Raw genomic sequence first — 22,853 nt, 5'->3', positions numbered from 1 at the left:
CACAGCGCTTAGCGCGCATCATCCCAGTGCCTACATTTTGGCACTCTTTTTTGAATTAACCCAAAACTTACAGAATACTGCAAGCTACACATGTCCCTTGCCTCATTTAGCCACCTACAGTTTTGCCAGGGGTGTGGCTTATGTAACTGTAGGTGCATAAATGTTAGGCATGCCAATGCCAGGTTATGCTAATATTCTCTAATGAAATCTGAGTTCCTATATACGGTTTTAGAATAGGCTCTCTCTGCATTGCATTGGTGCACCTAGATGGTGGCATCCTGTTATACAGTTGCCTTCTTAGTGAGAGCGGAATGCGGCAGAGGGAAGTCTGGGGAGCTGGTGCAGGCAGTGGATGCGTGTCGCTGCTGCTACCCGTGAAGTAGCTGAGGTACATGGGGGATGAAGGATGGGCGGGTGGCTGTGGTGGCAAATGCCAGTTCTGGAGGCGGAGCAGAAGGGAGCAAGGTGTAGGATAAAGGGAGGGGGGGGGTCTAGTTTGGGAAGGCCCACCCAACCTAACTCTGGACACATCCAAAATAACAGGTATGGCTACGCTCCTGATTCCTGGTATATAGTTTAAACAGATTTACTAGATAACCGGAAGGGGTCAGGATGCTGTGCTAGGGATGCATAACACTTCCTCTGTCATGAACTTTCTAATTGCACACTTCTCAAAATTTGTTCAGCTGAGCTGCTGGTCACTCACAGAACATTTACAAATAGCATAAAGGAGCCTGTGAGTTAAGTCTAACTGTCATTTTCCAAAAATCCACTTCTCCCACCCATAAAAAAAACTGTTCCAGAATGTGTGTCTTTCAGTGCTAGAGAAAAGTTCAGTCCTCTCACACTGTCCTTTCAGGAACCCCATTAGGATTTGCCAGATAATTCCAAGTGACCCAGATTAACCAGTCAGAAATAGGCACCACTGGCCAGATCGGGCTTGGCCCTTTTTATAGGGGATGGACTAGGCTACCATTATTGTATTTCGCCTTTAGAAAGGCACTGAAAACTTAGTTTTACTTTTATTATTTAATTGTATTGTTCACCATCTTAAATGTCAATTTGTTTACCAAAAAGAGGGTATATAAAGTTTTATAAATAAATAAATATTCAGACATAGTAATGATCACATTATTTTAAATGCCAGTCGCAGCCATTACAGTAAATATATTCAGCGATGGTATATAGATAGGCAGCAGCACTGACTGTACATAAAAGGCAAGTCACCACCAGTGGCAATACATGTAGCAGTGGTACTCGGCCACATTTTTGTGTCCTTTGCATGCCTAAATGTCTAGAATACTTGCACTTGCCCCCGGATTCTATATAGAGTGCCTAGAGATCTGCGCCAAAATCCAGGCATATTCTATAACAACTAGTAAAAAAGGCCTGTTTCTGTTTTAAAGGAAACGGGCGCTAGCAAGATTATCCCCCCCTCCCTCGCTGTCTTCCTCTGTCCCCTCCGAGTCCCACTCCCCCCTTTCCTCTCTTCCGATTTACAGGCTGTACTCCCTCCCCTCTCCCACTCCCCTGCAACTCACCACTTTGTGCATAAGTTTCCAGGTGTTCTCCACGGCCCTGTGGTCGGCCACCGCTTGCTTGTGCCCCACCGCCTTCAGGTCGTGTTGTGGCTTGTTGTCATTAGTGAAGTGTTTTTGTGTGTGTGATAGATATTGTGGTTTTTTTTTTCAGAATGTTGTTTGAGGGGTGGGAAAGGGAGGGGTGGGCGGGGTTGGCTAGTTGCGAGGATATGATGTGTGTGAGTGAGAATGTTAGGGGGAGGGAGGTGGGGGATGGTGAACTGTGAGGGAGTGGCAGGGGGGCTTGGAAGGAGGGGGTCTGCGTTCCTGTGGTGATGGGTTGAATGTTGGGGATCCTTCAGGTTGTGTTTGTGCTGGCTGTCAGTGTAGCTTTTTTTTTTTTTTTTTTGGTGTGGTAGAGATTGTTTGTGTGTGTATGTGTGAATGTTTGAGGGGGGGGCGGGGTTTGTGATGTGTGAGGGAGTGGCGGGGTGCTTGGTGGGGGGTCTGCGTAGATGGGTGGATGTTGTGAAAGTGAGGAATGGTTCATGCCATGTTTGTGTTGGCAGTCATCAGTTTTTTTGTTGTTGTTGTTGTTGTTGTGCTAGAGAGTGTGTGTGTGTGTGAATGGTTGGGTGGCAGGGCGGATGGTGAACTGTGAGGGAGTGGTGGGGGGTTTTGGAAGTGGGGGTCTGCGTTCCTGTGGTGATGGGTTGAAAGTGAGGGATTCTTCAGGTTGTGTTTTTGGTGGCTGTCAGTTTATTTGTTTTTTATGTGCTAGAGTGTGTGTGTGTGTGTGTGTGTGTGTGTGTGTGTGTGTGTGTGTGTGTGTGTGTGTGTGTGAATGTTTGGGGGGTGGGCGGATGGCGAACTGTGAGGGAATGGCTGTTGACTTAGAGGGGGGTCAGGGGCTTGGAGGGGTCCAAATGAAACAGTTATAGACTTGTTACAGATGGACCAATAATAAAGAACGACAACCTGAATGCAGCAGCTCATACGTTTGCTTGTTGTATTTTGAGTGTATAGCAATGACAGCTGCGCGGGAGAGTGGAAACAGAGATCAACCAAATTGGCTTCCTTGCTTACAGGGAACTAAATAGGCTCACCTCTTCTTTCTGGTGGAAGGAGCTGTGAACATGCTCTGTTGCTTTTGCTTTCTTTGTCTAGTACTCGGGAGGACTCGGAGGGGGCGGGATGGGAGGTGTGTTGCAGCGGCGGTAGGGGTTTGCAGGGGGTTCAGGTGCTTTGAAGGGGGGTCAGCGTTGCTTGGAGGGTGGTGTCAGCCTCTCACCTCCGTGAAACACAGCTCTGACAGGCAGCTGGCATTTGCTGTTATCTCTGCAGCCGCTCTTCCTCTCCCCTCTGACGTTGCTGTGCTCCTCTGGGGTTTCCTCCAGGGGCAGTGACGTGCAGGGGAGAGGAAGAGCGGCTGCAGAGATGACAGCCAATGCCAGATGGCTGTCTGGAGCCGTGTTTCATTTTTTAAATCTGTTTTTTGTTTTTCTACCGGCTGCTGCGTCTGCGGGTGGCGAGGGGGTTGATGTGCCCGAAGGGGGGGGGGAGCTTGGGGAGATGCGCCGGGGGGAGGGTTTGGTTGATGCACCGAGGGGGGGGTAGGGGCTTGTGTGATGCGCTGGCGTGGAAGGGCTTGTGTGTTGCTCTGAGGGGGGCACTGTGTGGGTTGTTTTGTAGGCGGCGGCGGGTTTTTTTATTTTTGCGGTGGCAGGCAGTCTGGAGCAATTCCTAGGCAGGGGGAGGACTCCTCTCCCTGCCATTGTACACTCGCCGCAGCCGATTCGCTGCTCCCTGCTTCGCGGCTCCTCCCCTCTCCCTGACGTCACTATTATCTACTCCATCCATCTAACAGACGACCTCTGGCCAGAAACCACGGTTCCAGGCAGCCTCAGAACGTTGGAGGTGAGAATTATTATATAGGATGTGCGTAACTTAATTAGCTTAACAAGGTAATCAGCATTGATAACAGCACGTAACAAGCAAAAATGAGCACTAATTGGCAATAATTGAAATTTACACGCATAACTCTCTAAGTGTATTCTGTAATGAACGTTTAAATTGTAATGTGCACAGTTCAAAAGGGGCGTAGCAATGGGCATTCCAAAGTTTCCGCGCGTAATTATAGAATTTAGCCCGGTGCGCGTAAATCTATGCATAGGAAGTTACGCCACATTTCCGTTGGTGTAAATGGACACGCTGGGATATCAACTAAGTGTATTCTATATGCCGTGCCTAAATCTACGCGCCACTTACAGAATACGCTTAGGCGGAAATGTTTATCGCTCAGATTTTTGGGTGCCTTATATAGACTCTGGCCCTTAATGCGTGAAAAAGTGCCAGCAGGGCTCCTAATTCTGTTCTGTAACTGTGGGGCCCAACTTCTATGGCATATAATTGCAAGGAGAGCATGCGGATGGACAAGACATGAGCAGGGCTCCAAGTTACTTGCATCTCTGCCACATTTATTTATTTATTAGACACCCACAGTTAGGCCAGGTCTGTGGCTGGGAGCCCAGGTGCTGTTTCTTCCTACTGTGCATCCTTGGCATGCCTAAATGAAGGTGCCAGGTTGTAAAATTGTCCCCTATACGTATAACTAGTTTTTTCACCCTGATTCTGCTCCAGAACTATCTAGATACTGCCAATGAGGTAAGAGTGATTTTTAGAACATTTTGCAGGATCTAATGTGTCTTTATAGCAGACTTATGACTTATCAAGTTTAATTTGAGACACTGCCTCTTGAGGGATCTTTAAATACAGTTAAATTATTTCCATAGATGTGTATGTGGTTTAGTGTTGGTAAGCGCTTGAAATAATTGAGTTTAAAATAAGTAAAGTGTCACCCATAATACAGAAATCAATTTTTAGGTGCCTGTGAAGGCATTACTTGTCAATAAGAATAGCCATCAGTCCTTTCTCAGCCCTCTGTCCCTTCACTACTGTGCCAGATTTATACCCTAAATGTACCATGAGAAAAAATTCACTCATTGGCCTTCAGTCTCACTCATTAAGGTGGTAAACCTCACTGTTTGGGCTGGACCACTCTGGTCCAGCATCTTCCTCCCCTCCCTTGCTTTCTCCTGGTCCAAAAGCTTCCTTATCCCACCCCCTCACTGGACCCGCTGCTTCCAGCGAAAAAAATAAACAAAGGTGGTATAAAGCATGGAGCTGCTGTCCAGGCTAAGCCACTGATGGCTCTGCCAGTCCTGCCCTGTCTGACGTGGACTTCTGTTTCTGAGGGGCAGAACCATCGGTGGCATGGCCTAGACAACAGCTCTGTGGATTTTTGACACTTTTTTGGGGGGGGGGGGGCAGGAAGTAGCTGGGCTGGCAGAGGGCTAAAGAAGTTGGGCTGCTGGACCATGTGGTGGTGGGGGGCATCCACCAATATTTGCACAGTGCCCCACAGGTGGTTAAAGCAGCACCAAGTCTCTCCTTTGCCAAGTTCTATTCTGGGTTTTCAGAACACTTACAATCTTATTTCTTGTGAAAACTTGCAGATCCAGTCCCTCATTCCAAGAGTGAAATAACTATGAGTAATACTGAGGAGATTCTTCCAAGATCTGTCACCTACCCTCTATCCACTCGATCCTCCTCCCTAAAACTGAAACATGAACGGTGAGTCCTTGTGCTGGTGGGGATTCCACTTACCTTGAGCAGAAGAGGACATTTCTCCCTAGCCAGTGTGGGTGGAGGAAGTTCCAGCTCCTCAAGCAGGAGAAAACAATTCTCTGAATCCAGATTTACCAGTGCGTGTAGGGACATGCTTCTACTACTACTATAAATCATTTCTATAGCGCTACCAGTCGTACGCATTATGTGAGGTGCTTAACACTAGACCCAAATATACAGGTAATTTGAATGTTTTTATTATTATTATTACATAGTGATTCTTTACCTTATATATCATATCTGCTGCCACATATACAAGTGTAGATATCTTATTTGCAAGTTGTTATTATTATTATTATGACATTTATATCCCACATTATCATGAAAATGGGTTCAAGTTCAATGTGGCTTTCAGATTGTATTAATGATACAGGGTAGTAAAGTACAGCACTATTGAAATTATATTTTATGTTAGCTAAGTATTGCAGAGTATAAAGTAGTCTGGATTCATGGGATGGATTTTGAAAGTTATTTAAGCTGTTTTGTTATTTAATGGAAATTCTTAGGTCTGATCTATAAAAGAAATGTTTGAATAGGTACTGTGTGATCCCAGTGCCTGCATCAGGTGAACTGAGAACCTGATTAATGCAATCTAATACTTAACATTAGCATCTCTTTCCATGTTGCGGATTGACTTGCTGGGTAACTGCCTTTTCTTCATCAGGAATGACTGGGAGCCTCAAGACAAGAAAGTTGATACACGAAGGTATCGTGCAGAGCCGAAAAGCATTTATGAGTATCAACCTGGAAAGTCCTCAGCAGTGACCCATGAAAACATGGTAATGTCCAAGATTGGGGGCCAGTCATTTCCTTTTAGTCTGCCAGTGATGTGCTAAATGGAGCTGCCCTGCATGTTATATATCGTTACTGGATGGTTCTAGGTTATCAGGCACTGACTGAGTCCTTTCTTTGTGCTTTTCTAACTCCTGTCTGGTTAGATCCAGGGGCTGTAGCCATTTTGATTTTCCTTAGGAAGAGAAGTTGGAGAAAAAAAAAACCAGTGCTGGTTCACCCTGTCTATGACTTTGGATTATGTGTAAATTATACCTGCTCATTGTCAACAACATATATTTTAGTAAGTGACTGTATCACTGAAATCAGGAAATGTTATTTCCTAGTGAAGAGTTTTCCTCCTATGACTCTGACTCAAGTCCTACATTTGAGTCTTCTACCTTGGTTCAGAAATCATGTTTTGATGTGGCCTCTTTGCTACTCATTGCATTTTAAATTCCTGACCTTGCTACCATAGTATTTATTTATTTATTTATTACATTTGTACCCCACATTATCCCACCTATTTGCAGGCTCAATGTGGCTTACAGAGTGTTATTATGACATATTCATGAGGGAATAATAGATATAGTCGGTGGTAGGACGAAGATATTTAAAGAAAGAGAAGAGGGTGTTAAGTAGGGTGACGTAGGAGGTGTAATTGGTTGTGTGGGTGGGTTGTGTAGTGATTTGTGTCTTTAGAGGTTCTTTTTGTAGGCTCTGTTGAAGAGGTGTGTCTTCAAGGATTTGTGAAAGTTGCTTAGATTGTCCATGGTTTTTAAGGTTGTGGGTAGCGCATTCCATAGCTGTGTGCTTCTATACGAGAAGGTGGTGGCGTATGCTTGCTTGTATTTAAGCCCTTTACAGCTGGGGAAGTTCAAGTTGAGGAATTTGCGGGCTGATCTCTTGGCGTTTCTGGGTGGTAGGTCCAGTAGGTTAGACATGTAAAGAGGGGCATCTGCGTGAATGATCTTGTGTACGATCGTGCATATCTTGAATTCAATGCGTTCCTTGAGTGGTAGCCAGTGAAGGTTCTCTCTTAAGGGTGTCGCACTTTCGTATTTGGTTTTTACCAAATATGAGTCTGGCTGCGGTATTTTCGGCTGTCTGGAGTTTCTTAATAGTCTGTTCTTTGCAGCCGGCGTACAGAGCGTTACAGTAGTCCAAGTGACTTAGTACCATATACTGTACCAAGGTACGGAAAATGCTTCTCAGGAAGTAAGGCTTGCCTCTTTTGAGTTTCCACATCGAGTAGAACATCTTTTTTGTCGTGTTCTTCACGTGGGTATCGAGAGTGAGGTTTCGGTCTATGGTAACTCCGAGAATCTTCAGGTTTTCTGAGATAGGAAGGGTGCAGTATGGTGTGGTAATAGTGGAGTAATTGTTTGTGTTATATTGAGAAGTGAGTACTAGGCATTGAGTTTTTTCAGCGTTGAGTTTTAGACGGAATGAGTCTGCCCAGGGTGTGCATAATTCTGAGGCCTTGGTTGATCTCATTGGTGATTTCGGTTATATTGTGTTTGAACGGGATGTAGATTGTGACATCGTCTGCATATATGAAAGGGTTAAGGTTGTGATTGGCTAATAGTTTGGCTAGTGGTATCATCATTAAGTTGAAGATGGTAGGTGATAAGGGGGATCCTTGAGGAACTCCGCATTCCGGTGTCCATGGAGGTGATCTTTCGGCATCTGTTATTACTTGGTAGGATCTGGTGGTGAGGAATCCTTCGAACCACTTCAGGACCGGGCCTCCGACTCCGAAGTATTCTTGAATATGAAGTAGTATTCCATGATCAACCATGTCGAAGGCGCTTGACATGTCAAATTTGCAGTACTAGTATGTTCTTGCCAGTTGCAATTGTTTTTTTGAATGAGTTCATTGCCGCCACTAGTAAAGTTTCGGTGCTGTGATTTGATCGAAATCCTGATTGTGACTCATGTAGAATTGAGTGTTTATTTAGGTATTCAGTGAGTTGTTTCGTAACTATACCCTCCATTATTTTAGTAATGAGCGGTATAGACGCAACTGGTCGATAGTAGGCTGATTCCTTTATTCGTGGGGAATAGGCCGTTTTGGAGTCTGTGGTTGATTTGGTCCGTAAGGTCTTTCTTGAATTGTTTTGGAGCGGCTCTTATTAGGCTAACGGGGCAAATGTCTAATTTGCATTGAGACTTGCTATATTTTTTAAGCCATTGTGAGAGTTCATCTACTGAGATTTCGTCAAAGTTGGTCCACGAACGATCAGCTGGGATTTTTGTGTAGTCGATGGTGTTGTTTGGTATCATGCGCCGGAGTTTTATGATTTTTTCTTTAAAATAATTCGCTATGTTGGTAGCGGATGGGGTGTCTGTGTTGTTAGAAGTAACCGGTGTAGTGTTTAGGAGTTTGTTCACAAGTGAGAAGAGCTTATGTGCATCTTTGTAGCTTGGTCCTATTATGGTTTTGTAGTACATTCTTTTAGTTTGTCTGATTTTGTATTTGTATTTTCTTTGCAGCTGTTTCCAGTCAGTATAGGCTTTCGGGTAGGAGAGGTGATGTGTTTGAGTGGCATGCGGTTGTTTATATATATATATATATAGAAAGATGTGGAAGCCCTGCAGAACTTGTGGCATTTCTGACTTCTTAATAAGGCAATTTTTTTCCTTGCTTCAAATCTTGATTGCCGCTGGGGGGGTGCCGCGTGCACCTGTCCTCCATTCGTTCCATGATTCTTCTCTGCATGGAACGAACGGAGGACAGGCGCGCGCGGCACCCCCCCAGCGGCGTGCACCCGGGCCAGACCGCACCCACCCGCCCCCCCCTAGGAACACCACTGATTGAAGTCGCTTAACATGCAGTTGAGAAATGCCGGCATACGTGGAAACCTTGGTTTCTGACACATTCCATAGTGCTGCTGCAGAACTTAGGGGCCTGTTTACATACCAGGAAGTAACCTGTTCCGGGGCAGGGAGGGTCAAAATAATATTTGTAGTTTTTAAAGTCAAATGTACACACAAGGGGCTAAATTCTGTATATGGTGCTTGAAAAATCGCTGCTGAAAAACCATGTGCTTAGTGCTGTTCTATAAAATACATCTAAAATTAGGTGCACTTTATAGAATATGCGTAAGTACCGTTCCTGCACCTGAATTTAGGGTCACCCATTTAGGCCACTGAAAACCGGGCCTAAATACCTGCGCCTAAGTTAGGCACAGATCAGGTGTATTCCATAACAGTGCACATAGTTTTTTGAAACGCCCACAACTCACCCATTCCACACCCATGGCCATGGCCCTTTTTCAGCTGTGTGTATTAGAATTTACAAGCACTTCATTATAGATTATGCCTATAAGGTTGTGCGTGTAAATTCTAATTAAAGTGCTGCTAATTGGTTAAGTATCAATTATTGGTGCTGAATGGCTTGTTTTTAGCTTGTTGTACTTCCCTGGCAAATTAATGGAGTTCTTATATGTTATTTTAAATTTTGATATTATTGTTTAAGATGTAAATCGTTCTGGTTTGTGTATGCAATAAGAAACGGTATAGAAAATAAATAAACGATAAGTTATGCGTGCAGTTTGGTTGCATGGCCAAATTAGTGCGCACAACTTAAGGTGCCATTTATAGAATTTGGGGGAATGGACTCAATTCTGTAAATGGTGTCCAAATTTGGGCAGCAAAAAAATGCACACTATGCACTATTCTATAAACAGCGCTCCAGGTTGAGTGCCATTGAACCCTGGTGTAAATCCCTGCACCTAAATTAGGAACAGATCCCCCCGAATTCTGTAATACTGCGTGCAAATGCTAGAAATGCCCCGACCTGCCCAGGCCCTTCCCATGGCCTTGCCCACTTTTTGGATCTGCGTGGAAAAATTTACGTGCATATCTTTACAGAATAGTGACTATAAAGATGCACATGCAAATTCTAATTATTTTCAATTTGCGCTCAATCAGTGATAATTGGCTTGTTAAGTAAATAAATTGTGTGTACAAACTGGGCCATATATAAAGTTCGGGGGATTGTGTTTTCCCACAGCTAAACATATGTACCCTTGGAACCGAGGCAGAATGTGAGTCGCATTTGAGGAGGGTAGTTTTCAGTCAGGCTATTTTGCTTGGGCCAATAACTATTTATTCCAATAAAATGTCTTTGAAAATCAGCCTCCCCATGAGCACGGGCAGATTTGCAGCATTACAGACATACAAATAGGTTTCCACAGGGCATTTTCCTGTGCCCAACACTGATCAATATTTTTATTAGGGGTTTTGACAGGATGATTTTATAAGGGACTTGAGTGCATAAAATGCTGTTCTATAGGCCCAAGTACAGTCTTAGAAAATTACCTGTTGATGTGTGTGTGTGGGAATGGGAGGAGCAGGGGTAGGATTGGCACTTATGCTGGTATTTTGTTAACTTTTTTATTTATTTAGATTTTGCTCATACCTTTTTCAATAGTAACTCAAGGTGCTACATTTCAGGTTCACCGGGTATTTCTCTGTCCCTGGAGGGCTCACAATCTAATGGGTATGTTTACTAAGGTGCGTTAGGGGGCCCCAGATCCAATTTGGGGGGCCCAGGCTCTCAAGCCCCCCCGTAGCAGTGCCATTGGTCTAGCCTAGGTGTCTCATTTTTAGGCACCTAAAATTAGGAAAATTACACGTAAGTTTTGGGCTGAACATTCACATATCTTTGTAAGACAGCAACAGTCAGAAGCACATATGCAGTAAGAGATGGGGCAAACCGCATAAATGCTTTACAGACGTTTGTAACAGTTCTACGTGTAACTTTGGCCATTTTATTTGCAAAATAACCAAAGTTAAACATTTTTTAAAAAGGGCATGGTTATGGGCAGAGCGAGGGCAAAAAAAAAACCTAGAATGTATTCAAATCCAGGTCCTAAACATAAACATTAGCAGGTCAGTATTCAAAGCCATTTATATCAGCAACTGTTATTCAAGTAAATGGCTTATCTGGTGTTTGCCTTGGATATATAGTGGCAGAAGAAGGGGGTAGACCACTGTCGTTTCCAATGCAGGATATTTATTAACAATCATCAACTTCATACACTAAAATGAGTCAACACAGTCCTGCATTTCGGTGCCACAGGCCTCTACCTCAGAAGTCAAATATATTCTGTAGGGATAACACAACATATATACATATTAATAATTATATATATATATATTTTTTTTTTTTCAAGTATATGAGGAAACCCTAAACCTAAGAAAAAATGATGACAAATCCATAAATAAATAACCCTCCTGTTTACAAAGCCACACATCTATGCCAACACAGCCCATTCAAAGTGGATGGGCTGTGTCAGCATTAGCGCACCAGCAACCGCTTGTGTGACTTTGTAAACGGGGGTAAATGAATCTATTTATTAGGTTGTTTTTTTTTTTATATACTTTTAAAAAATATATTAACATGTATATATGTTGTGTTATTCCTACAGAATTTGACTCCTGAGGCAGTGCCTGTGGCTTGACTCAGGAATGAGTCAAGTCATTTTATTGTATGAATTTGATTGACTGTTAATATCCCATGTTGGAAATAACAGTGGTCTACCCTCTTTTGTTTTTTGTTTTCTCTGTCTTGGTTGGTTGTTTGTGGGGGTGCTTCTGCTTATTTGTGCACTGTTCTGATAGTGCCACTGAATATCTTCCAGACCACCTTAGCACTATCCACATAGTGCCAGGGCAGTGAATAAGTGAAGCTGGCAGTTACCTAGAGAGCGGCGATATTCAGACCAGTATCCAGATAACTACCCAGATAAAGTTTAAAAGCTAGAAAAACTGCTGTCCTAACTTATTTGGATAGCAATTTGAATATCGGATATTTACAGTATTTATATTTGTATTAAAATGTATTTGGCACTTAGAGTCTTTACTAATGGTTAGCATATGCTATCCAGAACAGAGTCCATAGGAATAAAATAGGCCCTGTGGCAGATAGCATGCACTAATTGTTAGTGAAAGACCCCTGCTACCGCACAAAAGCAGTAATTGTGCACGCAGATTCGTGCATCAGGACATTTTGTGTTGTGGGGCTCAGGCAGAGGATGGATGTGCAGAGTATATTGAAGTTACAACATAGCAACTACCATGTGCTGATATTTTGCAGTTAACGAGGGTCCACGGGGGGGGGGGGGGGGGGGGTCTGTGCACTCTGTGCTTTTCCTCCTGTTCATAGACTCACAGATCCAGACCTTACGCTTACATTTGTCAAAGGTCTTTCTCAAGACCAACCTGTTGTACAAGCATTTGAGGGATACATTACATCCAAGATTTCTCACGTATGCTCGCACATGTAAGACTCCTGAAGCAGGCCTGTGGCTGAAACAGTACTGTGTTGAGTCTCTTACTAATAAAAACTCTTCAAGACCCAAACCATCCTTCTGTATTAGATAGAGGCATATTTTCAAAGCACTTAGCCTTCCAAAGTTCCATAGAAACCTAAGAATACTCCAAGCTTTGCACTGACTAAACACCACATTTTCCATTCCTGGCATAAACTTGGCATTTCCCACCAAAGGTAAGAAAATACTACTATGAGGATCTTGGTCCCAAAAATGGAGTAGCTCCCTCCACAGAAACGAAAGAGGGCATAACAGAAGACACACAAAAGGGCTTAGGTAGGTGGGCATGTATAAGATAAGTTAAGATGCCAGGGATGAATATATTCCTGTTTAAATGGTACATCTGCAAACAGATTCGTGTTCATAATCTAGTCTCTTAGGTGATGTAAAAGACAAGCCTGGTTATATAACTTCATGTCTGATAGTTCCAACCTACCCCGATTCCAATTACCCATCAGAAAGTTCCTTCTCATTTTAGGTTTCTTCCCCCCACACCCACCAATCCACCCTGATTCCAATTACCCATTAGAAAGTTCCATCTCATTTTAGGTTTCTCTCCCCCACTTCCTCAATAGAACTTGGCCAATAACTTTTGCAGGGCTCTAACATCTTGTCTAAGAAGGAAGATGAGGAGAGACTGAAGTACATATAACCAGCACGGGAAAACCACCCTACAGTGGAATGTAGGCCAATGGTCAAATTGACATTTCATGTCATGAAGCAGTTTATCAACATTTAGTTCATAAATTGAAGGAGTGTCCATGGATACCTGTACCCCAAAATAACAAAATGAGTTATTCGCCCACTGTAAAGTAAATGATGTCCCCGTAAAGAGTCAGATCCCGCCAAAGCTTCTGCCTTCGTGAGATTTAGCTGGAATCCTGAGATATCTCCATATTCACAAAGACTGTCCAAGAGAACAGGGAAGGACAAATGCGGTTCAGTTATATAGGCCAATAGATTTAGTGCTGGTCCCTTTAAAATGCGGCCTGGGAACATCTGTCCAGCAGTTAGCAGCCCAATTCTCCCAGGTAGGAAAATTAATAAAAGCTTGTGGTATTCACCACAAGTTTTGTTATTTGATTTAAATAATGATAAGGTGTGTTGCATGCTTTGCATTTCATTATTGTGTATCCTGTGGCAACTTTATATTAACACGTTGCAGTAATATAATGCATATTATTACAATTTAATACACATTAAGGGGCAAGTAACATTCACTGTTGCCATAACACACCTTAATAATTACCCCCCTCCCTTAAGGGGGTAACACATGATTTTATAACACATCTTAAAAGGCCAAAACATACCTTATTTTAATTTAATGCATTATTTGTACTACCATGCAAGAACTAAATAATAATAAGATGCAAAGATATGCAAAACACCTAGTTTTTATGCAAATCAAACAAAGCAGCTTGTATTCAACTTTGCAAGCTGCATTATTTCTGGAAAATGCTAGTTTTCAGCTGATATATTTTTTTCTCTCTGGGAAATTTGACTGCTAACATGCCAGCAGTCTAGGGGGAAGGAGTAACAGAAGATGTAAGAGAATAGACTAGAAGACTTGAATATGTATACTCTGGACAAGAGGAGGGATAGGGGAGATATGATACAGACATTTAAATATCTGAAAAATATCAAGGAGCAAACAAACCTTTTCCAAAAAAAAAACAAAACAGAGGCTATAGAACTAGAGGACATGAAGTTAAGTTGCAAGGAGGAAAAGCAACTTCAGGAAATACTTTTTCACATTGAGGGTGGTAGATGCTTGGAATGCTCTTCTGAGGGAAGCAGTGGGGTCAAAAACAGTGGTGGAATTCAAAAAGTTGTGAGATGAACACAGAGGTTCCCTATATGGCATGAAGACAGAATAAAAGTGTAGAACATTTCCATTCATAATAAAACTTAAATAGCTTTCACACTTTAAAGAATAAAAATAATAAGAGGCATACAGCGGGGTAGACTGCATCTAGTATTTGTTACAACCTTAAAGACCAAGAGCAGAGTGGAGGCACAATCCTGACCACATTTCTGGGCAGACCAGATGGGCCATGCTGGTTTTTATCTGCCATTATTTACCATGTTAGTCTGTTATGGTAACAAACAAAATAGAAGTAGGCTGCTGTGTTGAGTTCTTATGCATTTCCACAGTTTGGGGGAATTGTTTTTATACAGACCTGATGGTCTAGTTTTTATTATAAGAAACTTTGTGTTTGTCGTTTCTTGACTCTTAGGTTTGTTTATTTAAGACATTTATATCCCACATTATCCCAAGTTACACCCGAGTTCAGTGTGACTAATAATTGAGATTAAGTAGGCAATAATAAGTGTACAACAATCATCTTAAAATACAGTTTATTTAAAAAAATGATAATTTATTTAAAATTTGCTACAGATAAATAAGAGAAGATACAGCATGCAGTATTTGGATAAGTAAGGACATAGTTCATAGGTGATATGCAAGATAACATGCAAGGTTCCTTTTCGTTGTTTATTTTTTAATTAATTTTTATTGGTCCTCCTCTACTTTTTTTTTTTTTTTTTCGTAGGTAATACTTTCTCTGTTTTGGTGTTTTACTCTGTTATGATATGCACAGAACTAACCCTTTTGGATACATAACCCCCAGTAATTGTGTAAAGAAAAAATGAAAATGGACTGTATATGTTTTCACTCATATACAAAGGTAGCTAAGGGATTTTAGGTCAGCATAAGAAGATGAAATCATACAATTCTTTGATAATTATGTATTTAATTTAATTCACAAAAGATTAAATACCTGTTTAACTTAGGACAGCCTTTTTTGCTGTCCTAAATTAACTGAATAACTATCCAGGTACCGCTGCTGAATATCTGCATCATCCGGATAACTCTGTGTTCTGCCAGTGGACAGCCCCAGCAATAACGGGATAGTGCTGGACAGACTTGTACGGTCTGTGCCAGAGCCGGTGGTTGGGAGGCAGGGCTGGTGGTTGGGAGGTGAGGATAGTGCTGGGCAAACTTATACGGTCTGTGCCCTGAAGAGCACAGGTACAAATCAAAGTAGGGTATACACAAAAAGCAGCAAATATGAGCTATCTTGTTGGGCAGACTGGATGGACCGTGCAGGTCTTTTTCAGCCGTCATCTACTATGTATGTTACTTTGTAGTGCAATGATGGTCTGAGCACATGAGTGCTGCTGAGCATCTATTCCTGGCCCGGGTAGCGTGGTTCAGGCAGGAGCCTCTTTTGCCTGGTTAAAACATGGGTATTTACCCCTAATTGTATTATTCCTCCAGCCTAAATGCCCCCCCCCCCCCATTCACAAATAACGCCTCTTTTAGTTGGATTATAAAGAGGCTCATTTTCAAAGCACTTAGACTTATAAAGTTCCATAGCAACCTATGTAACTTTGTAAGTCTATGTACTTTGAAAATGAGCACCAAAGTAGGCATGCCATGAAAGATTACACATGTTTTATGCCATTCTGAGTGGTACTATTTTGAACTATGGGAATCTTAAGGATGAAAACTATCCTGTTTGAAAATTATCATCTTAGAGATCAATTTTTAAAAAAGTACTAGGGTGCCCAACTTAGCCCGGCAAATTTTGGGAGGGTGAATCAAGTGAACTGTTGCCATGTAGAGGGGGCATCAGGGGGTTGGAATAGGCAATCATAGGCAGTTGTCAGGATAGATTATTTTAATCAATATCAAGCAAGTGGGATGGATGGGATTTACTGGGCAAGCTTTGACTAGATCAGGAAGGAAGGAGTGGATCACCAGCTCGGGGTGCAAGGATGGTGGCTAGATTTAAATCTGCTATCCCAACATCTGGATTTGAGAAACAGCTGGCTAATGCTAAAAATTAATTTTAGATACCTTGCTTCTCCCAACCTAACCCTACCGCCAGAACTGCCTAGAATTTTTAGGTTTCCTTTTACAAAGCTGTGCAATGAAGCTCATAGAAATGGAATGAGCTTATTCTCATTTGCTTTGCTGGAATCGCTAGCTTGGTTTTGTAAAAGGAACCTTTAGTCACTCCTAATAAATTTTCAAAGCCTTTCAGCTGATATCTAGCTAGGCAGCAAGATGTCATTGAAAATTGGCCCCTATCCTGTCCACATTATCTGGGATTGAGATAATCAGCGGTAGGTCATACAGTGTGTCTGATAGAAGTCTCTCTGTTCTGCCTCTTCACGTGCCCCATCTTGTCAGATGTTCAACTTTCCCTCTGTGTCTTGTTTCTGGAGCACTTTTCCTGTTACAGATGTAGTGCTGTGTTTCCAATGACTTTCCCTAATGTTCATTTAACCCCAACCACTAGGATACCTTGAAGGTTGTAATTTCTTGAACAAAGAAAATACGTTTTAGACATAAATGTCATGGTACATGTGCTTTTAAAGCATCTTTCATCTGTTCATCCAATCCATCTACACTGTACAGAGCAAATAGATCAATAAAATTTTAAAGCTCTATTTTTCTGGGACCAATAAAGCAAAAGAGTTCTCTAACCCAAAAATAGTCAGTGCTAATCTTTCAATGAGCTTGTTAACTGTACAAGATAAAATGTACAAACATTGTCTCAAACTCAGTGCCTACATTAAAGGGTTCACAGTTTTGGTCCTGGAGGGCTGCAAACGGGTATTTTCAAGATGTTATGCAAATTAGACCACAGCTATGGAGATATACACATGATGAATATTCACTGTGGAGAGACTGAAAAGTAGACCTCTGTAGCCTTCGCTGAGGTCATGACATCTTATTTGAAATTAGCGAAACAAGAAGCTGCACCTGTAACAACCTCTCTCTGTCTAAATCTTCACATAAACTTCTCTTTCTTCCGTTTCCCTGTCACTGACCCTGTAGCATCAAGATGTAAGTCCAGAAGAGCTAGATTTAAAGAATGAGCCTTGGTATAAATTCTTTTCGGAGCTGGAGTTTGGGAAACCGGTAAGTTGGAGAGCTATTCTATAAACTGCACCATGCATTGCTGTGTCCAGCTGAGATTACTACCCTGTCTAATGACTGTAGTGATGCAGTGTGATAATGATGCTGGGAATAACGCTGCTGCGGGCTCAGAATATTCCCCTTCTGTCTGATTCTAGTAACATTATCCAATAACAAGCTTGAGCTGCTAGTTAAGGTTAGTTCCCTTCTGTCTGATATCTGTAATAACTCAGTGCAGTAACTTGGTTGTGGATAATACTGCTATCAGCTGAGGTTGCTGTCTTCTATTTGTGTGTAGTAACACCATTTAATAACCCGCTTATGAATAATACTGCTGTCAATTGAGGTTACTGTCTTCTCTTCCATTTGATATCTGTAATAACACGGCAGAGTAACCTGGTTGTAGATAAAGTGAGGTCAGCTGAGGTTACTCTCTTCTGTTTGATACTGTAATAACATGGCAGAGTATTCTAGTTGTAGATAATAGTGCTGTCAGCTGAGGTTACTCTTCTGTTTGATACTATAATAGCAAGAGTATCCTGGTTATAGATAATAGTGTTGTCAGCTGAGCTTACTCTTTAGCACAGCAGAGTATCCTGGTTGTAGACAATAGTGTTGTCAGCTGAGGTTACTCTTCTGTTTGATACTGTAATAACATGGCAGAGTATCCTGGTTGTAGATAATAGTGCTGTCAGCTGAGGTAACTCTCTTCAGTTTGATACTGTAATACAGCAGAGTATCCTGGTTGTAGATAATAGTGTTGTCAGCTGAGGTTACTCTCTTCAGTTTGATACTGTAATACGGCAGAGTATCCTGGTTGTAGATAATAGTGTTGTCAGCTAAGGTTACTCTTCTGTTTGATACTGTAATAGCAAGCGTATCCTGGTTATAGATAATAGTGTTGTCAGCTGAGCTTACTCTTTAGCACGGCAGAGTATCCTGGTTGTAGATAATAATGTCAGCTGAGGTTACTGTCTTCTGTTTGTCTGTAGTAAAACAGTATAACCTGCTTATGGATAACATTGCTGTCAGTAGATGTTATGTCTTTTTTTTTTCTGATATTTGTAGTCATACAGTGCAGTGACCTGGTTGTGGATAATACTGCTGCCAGCTGAGTTTACTCTAATCTGTCTGATATCTGTAGTAACACAGAACAGTAACCTTGCTGCAGAATATAATACTGCTGCCATGATTCCTCTCTGTCTGTTGTCTGTAGTAACACTCTGCAGTTTTTTGGGCTGTGAGAGTCTGCTGAGGTGGATAGCAAGTTGTGGTTTGGTTTAATGGTTGTGAATGTTTTCTGATTGAGTTAGCAGTGAAGGGTGATAAGAGTGTAAGAATATTGGAATGTGGGAAGCAGGGCAAGGTTATTGACTGTCCTGGAAGGGGGTAACTGCCAAATTGTGTGTTGTATGTCATATACAGGCAGATGATCAAAAGCCCCGCGCTGTTCCAAACAGCGCGGGGCGCTATTAGATCTATGATCAGAGATAATGCATGCAAATTTAAGCAGCGCAATTATCTCTGATCATGGGGTAGAAGTGCGGGTGAATTGTGCCGAGCATGCGCTCAGCACAATCCTCCCACACTTGTTTGACAGGTCTGGGCTGTCAAAAGCCCAAACCTGTCAAACACGGGGGCTAGAGGTCCATGGGACCATCCTGCCCTGTCTACCCCTGCCCCGAGCAATGGGGGCTGGAGGTCTGGCGGACCTCTGGTCCCCCCCGATGCTCCCATCCCCCCAGGTTCAGGGAGGACTGGAGATCCGGTGGGTCTCCAGCCCCCCAAACTCCTAGAAAATGGTCCCTGGTGGTCAAGTGGTCGCTGGTCAAAACTCCCTCCTTCCCACCCAGCGAGCGACCGGGGGGGGGGGGGGGGCTGGAGGTCCAGCAGATCTCCAGCCCAACCCAACTCCCCTTCCCCCCCCCCCCCCCCAGCATTCTCTGTAGAATCCCTGGTGGTCCAGCGTAAAAAAGAACCCCCTCCCAGCCTCCCTACCTTTTAGTTGGAGGAGGGAGGTAGCCTGCCTCCCTCCTCTTCCTTGGGTTCACGACGCACCAAATGGCGGCGCCCAGCACCACCCAGTGCATCCTGGGATGCGCTGGGCGGAGCTACAGACCATATAAGGGAGCAATTCTGCCGGACCTCCAACCCCCTGTTGTCAGGTTTGCTGTGGGGGGGAACGGGGGCCTGCCAGCATCCAACTTTGCATGCTAGACAGGGCTCACCATTCCTCCCCAATGATCAGCAAACCCTAACGCCAGCTTGGAGCTGGCATAGGGTTTGCCGCAGCCAGTGACCCAAATTTTGGCACGCTAGCCGCTGATCATTGGTGATGAATGCGCTAAACCCTGTTTAGCATACATTTCCATGCTACTTGCGCAAAGAGCCCTCGAGCGCGTTGTTTCACGCACTCGAGGGCTCTAATCATGGGGCGGTAGCAAACACCGGCGCTAGTATGGCGCTAGCAGCCTCTAGCGCCGACGTTTGCTTTTGATCATCTGCCTGATAGTGAGTAGATGGGCATTGGTATGAATTGCAAGCGGTACTGGGTGGGTAGGAAGGTAGGGTTGCTTGTTTGAGTGTCTCAGGGGTGGGAGAGGGCAGAGGTACTGACTAAAATTTTAAGCTATGGGTTTGCAAGTAGGGCTGTACCAAATATTTACATTTGATTCGACCCTGAATAGTGCCTGAATATATTATTTGTAATCGGTTGAATAGTGATTTAAATTTGAATACAAACAATCCAGGGCTAATCTCTGATTTCACGTTTGTTATGTTAAAGCCCAATGCCCATTATTCATATTCGGCTAAATAATATTTTTAATTATTTGTATTCTGCCGAATAGTAAAATATGCAATTCAGTACGGCTCTAGTTGCAAGGCAGGGTTATTGACTGAACATCCTGTTGCATGAGCAGCAGGTTTGCTGAGTGTGGTTCTGTTACTCTGTCTGATGTTGAAGATGCAGTATGCCTTTTCATTCGTTACGGAAGAGCAGATGTTCTCCGGAAGTGTTCTGTCATACTACCTACAGTAAAGTGTTCTTAATGACCAATTGAGCATTGACTAGTAATGGAATGATAAGAGGGTACTTTGTCAGTGTCTGCACATTGCAGCATTGCTCCAAGAACTGAGCCTGTTCCATATCTGCAAGAAGTAAGTAAAAGAAAAAAAATAATGTCTTCTCACTACCCTCCTCTGCCACCATGGACGTACCAGCCATTCATCCATGTGGTAGGTATTCAGTCACAAAAATAATCCTTTGCTTTAGAGGCCTCTTCTCATTTTCCTCTATGACATACATACCTGCAAGCCACATTTCTCTTATTTTCCTATTGTTTTGGGTTGCTTTAGCTCCTCTAGAGACTGCTAAGCATGAAAGTTCCTCTTGGTAAATGCTCCCCAGTGCAGCAGATCCTGCATGGGTTCCCACCGGCAGAGTTTTCCTTCCTCGATTTTTCTGCTGAGCATTAATGCAAGTTCTTTCTGTCCCCTGTCTTCTGCACCAGTCTTCACATTTCTCCTGCTGTCTCTCGTTATGTTCATCTGTTCATTTCCTCCTTTACTTTTCATTAGCCTCCAAAAAAGATATGGGACTATACTCCTGGAGATTGCTCTATCCTTACTATAGAGGATAGAAAGGTAATAATTTAGCCTCTTTTAAGTATCTTCTTCAATATCTAATTTGTTTGTGGCTTTTTCATGTTCTCTGTGCAGCTGAGTTGTAATGGCTTCAGCAATTTATATGTTGCTATTGAAGGGCTATTTCAGTTTTTAACTGTATGAAAATAGTCCAGGCTTATCATAGAGAACCTTTGTTACCCAAGGGGTTCATTAATTTACCCTTTATAGTAATTTATTAAGTGGGTGGAAGAGTGGTTTGTTATAGATTAGAGAGCAGGATCCCTGAGTTCAGGTTCTGCTTCTGCCCACTGAGACCTTGCAGAAGTCATGTTATCTCTCATCACTTTGGGTACATGCTTAGATTGTAAGCTCTCTAGGGCAGGGACTCATTGAATTTGCATGTACTTTGTTACAGAATGCCATGGTTTAGAGTGCTATATGAATGTGGAAATCATAAATAATACAAGATCTTCCCACTGGGCATGTTGTGGTGTTGACCATATAATGGTCAATAATTGAGCCTAAAGTTGAGTTGCCTGCTGTGTCTTCATCTCATGTAATAATGTAATAGCTGACATGATCGTTGCTTGTGTTATGCTATTTAGAACTGCTTATTTTCTCATTAATTGTTGTGTGATACCTCTTCTGTGTGTCTTGAAAAAGCAGTTTGGGTATTAACATCCTTTCTTGTAACCCAAACAATTTTTCCCATTCTTCCTCCTCTCTAATTAGACTGAGCTAGAAAGAGATCTCTACCTCTACCAGACTGTGTTAGAGAAAGACTTGGAAAACATGGAAGAGCGCTATAGAGCATCGAATAAAAGGGTATGGAAAAGCTTTTTTTTTTTTATCTTCATCCTGCCGCTTCTGCCCCAATCTACTGTATTCTGCTTACACTGGATGGAGCATGATAGCTTTTAGATGGGTCCTTAATATTATCCCACCTGCTGGGTACCAGTCCCGCCTTTCCTGGTTTTCTTGTCTTTGAACTGTTACTGTGGAATCACGCTAAAGCCCTTTGCCTGTTCTTTGCATGCATAATCTGTGGAAGCCATTGTGATGACAGGGCTGGCATTTCATCTAAGGCTTAGAGGGGAATTTTGTAACAGGGCACTTGGTAGGAGCCTATTCTGTGAAGGAATACTTTTTCCTTTATAGAATACCAGCAAAACAGGAAGTATGCATGTGCAGTATTTAGACAAAATCCCTCACACCTGCCATAAAGCCGATGTAACTGTGGATGCCTAAATACTGAAGATACATGCATACCTTATAGCAATGTTTCCCAGGTCCACTCCTGGAGTACCCCTTGCCAGTTAGGTTTTCAGGATATCCACAATGAATATTCATTGACTTGATTTGCATACACTGGCTCCATGACCTAGAGGTGGGAGTAACTAGTGAGGTAATTAAATTTGCTGATGACACAAAGTTATTCAAAGACGTTAAATCACGGGAGGATTGTGAAAAATTACAAGAAGACCTTACGAGACTGGGACACTGGGCATCTAAACGACAGATGACGTTTAATGTGAGCAAGTGCAAAGTGATGCATGTGGGAAAGAGGAACCCGAATTATAGCTACGTCATGCAAGGTTTAACGTGTAATTAAACTCTGGAATTCATTGCTGGAGAATGTGGTAAAGGCGGTTAGCTTAGCAGAGTTTAAAAAAGGTTTGGGCGGCTTCCTAAAGAAAAAGTCCATAGACCATTATTAAATGGACTTCGGGAGAATCCACTATTTCTGGGATTAGCAGTATAGAATGTTTTGTACTTTTTTGGCAACACTTTCCAGAGCTTAACTATTTGTTGAGTGAAAAAAATATTTCATCCTGTTTGTTTTAAAAGTATTTCCATGCAGTTTCATTGAGTTTCCCCTGATATTTGTACTTCTTGAATGAGTGAAAAATCGATTCACTTCCACCTGCTCCACACCACTCAGGATTTTGTAGACCTCAATCATATCCCCCCTCAGCC

The 22,853-nt window shown here is 42.6% G+C and overlaps 1 protein-coding gene across 9 annotated transcripts in view; it reads left to right on the top strand.

Moving 5' to 3' along the window:
* Nucleotides 1-22,853, top strand: part of SORBS1 (sorbin and SH3 domain containing 1) — a 426,813-nt gene that overhangs the window by 303,806 nt on the left and 100,154 nt on the right. For 6 of the 9 annotated variants that reach the window (XM_030203463.1, XM_030203457.1, XM_030203462.1 and 3 more), the window contains 5 exons: nt 5,036-5,153; nt 5,872-5,986; nt 17,169-17,252; nt 20,829-20,894; nt 21,609-21,701. In XM_030203463.1, coding sequence (XP_030059323.1) covers nt 5,036-5,153; nt 5,872-5,986; nt 17,169-17,252; nt 20,829-20,894; nt 21,609-21,701 — 476 coding nt within the window. The remainder of the gene's footprint in view (nt 1-5,035; nt 5,154-5,871; nt 5,987-17,168; nt 17,253-20,828; nt 20,895-21,608; nt 21,702-22,853) is intronic. The other 3 variants (XM_030203460.1, XM_030203465.1, XM_030203461.1) reach the window with 2 other exon arrangements.

Source organism: Microcaecilia unicolor, chromosome 5 (assembly GCF_901765095.1).
Source record: "Microcaecilia unicolor chromosome 5, aMicUni1.1, whole genome shotgun sequence".
Classification (NCBI taxonomy): Eukaryota; Metazoa; Chordata; class Amphibia; order Gymnophiona; family Siphonopidae; genus Microcaecilia; species Microcaecilia unicolor.
This window is presented reverse-complemented; position numbering and strand designations above follow the sequence as displayed.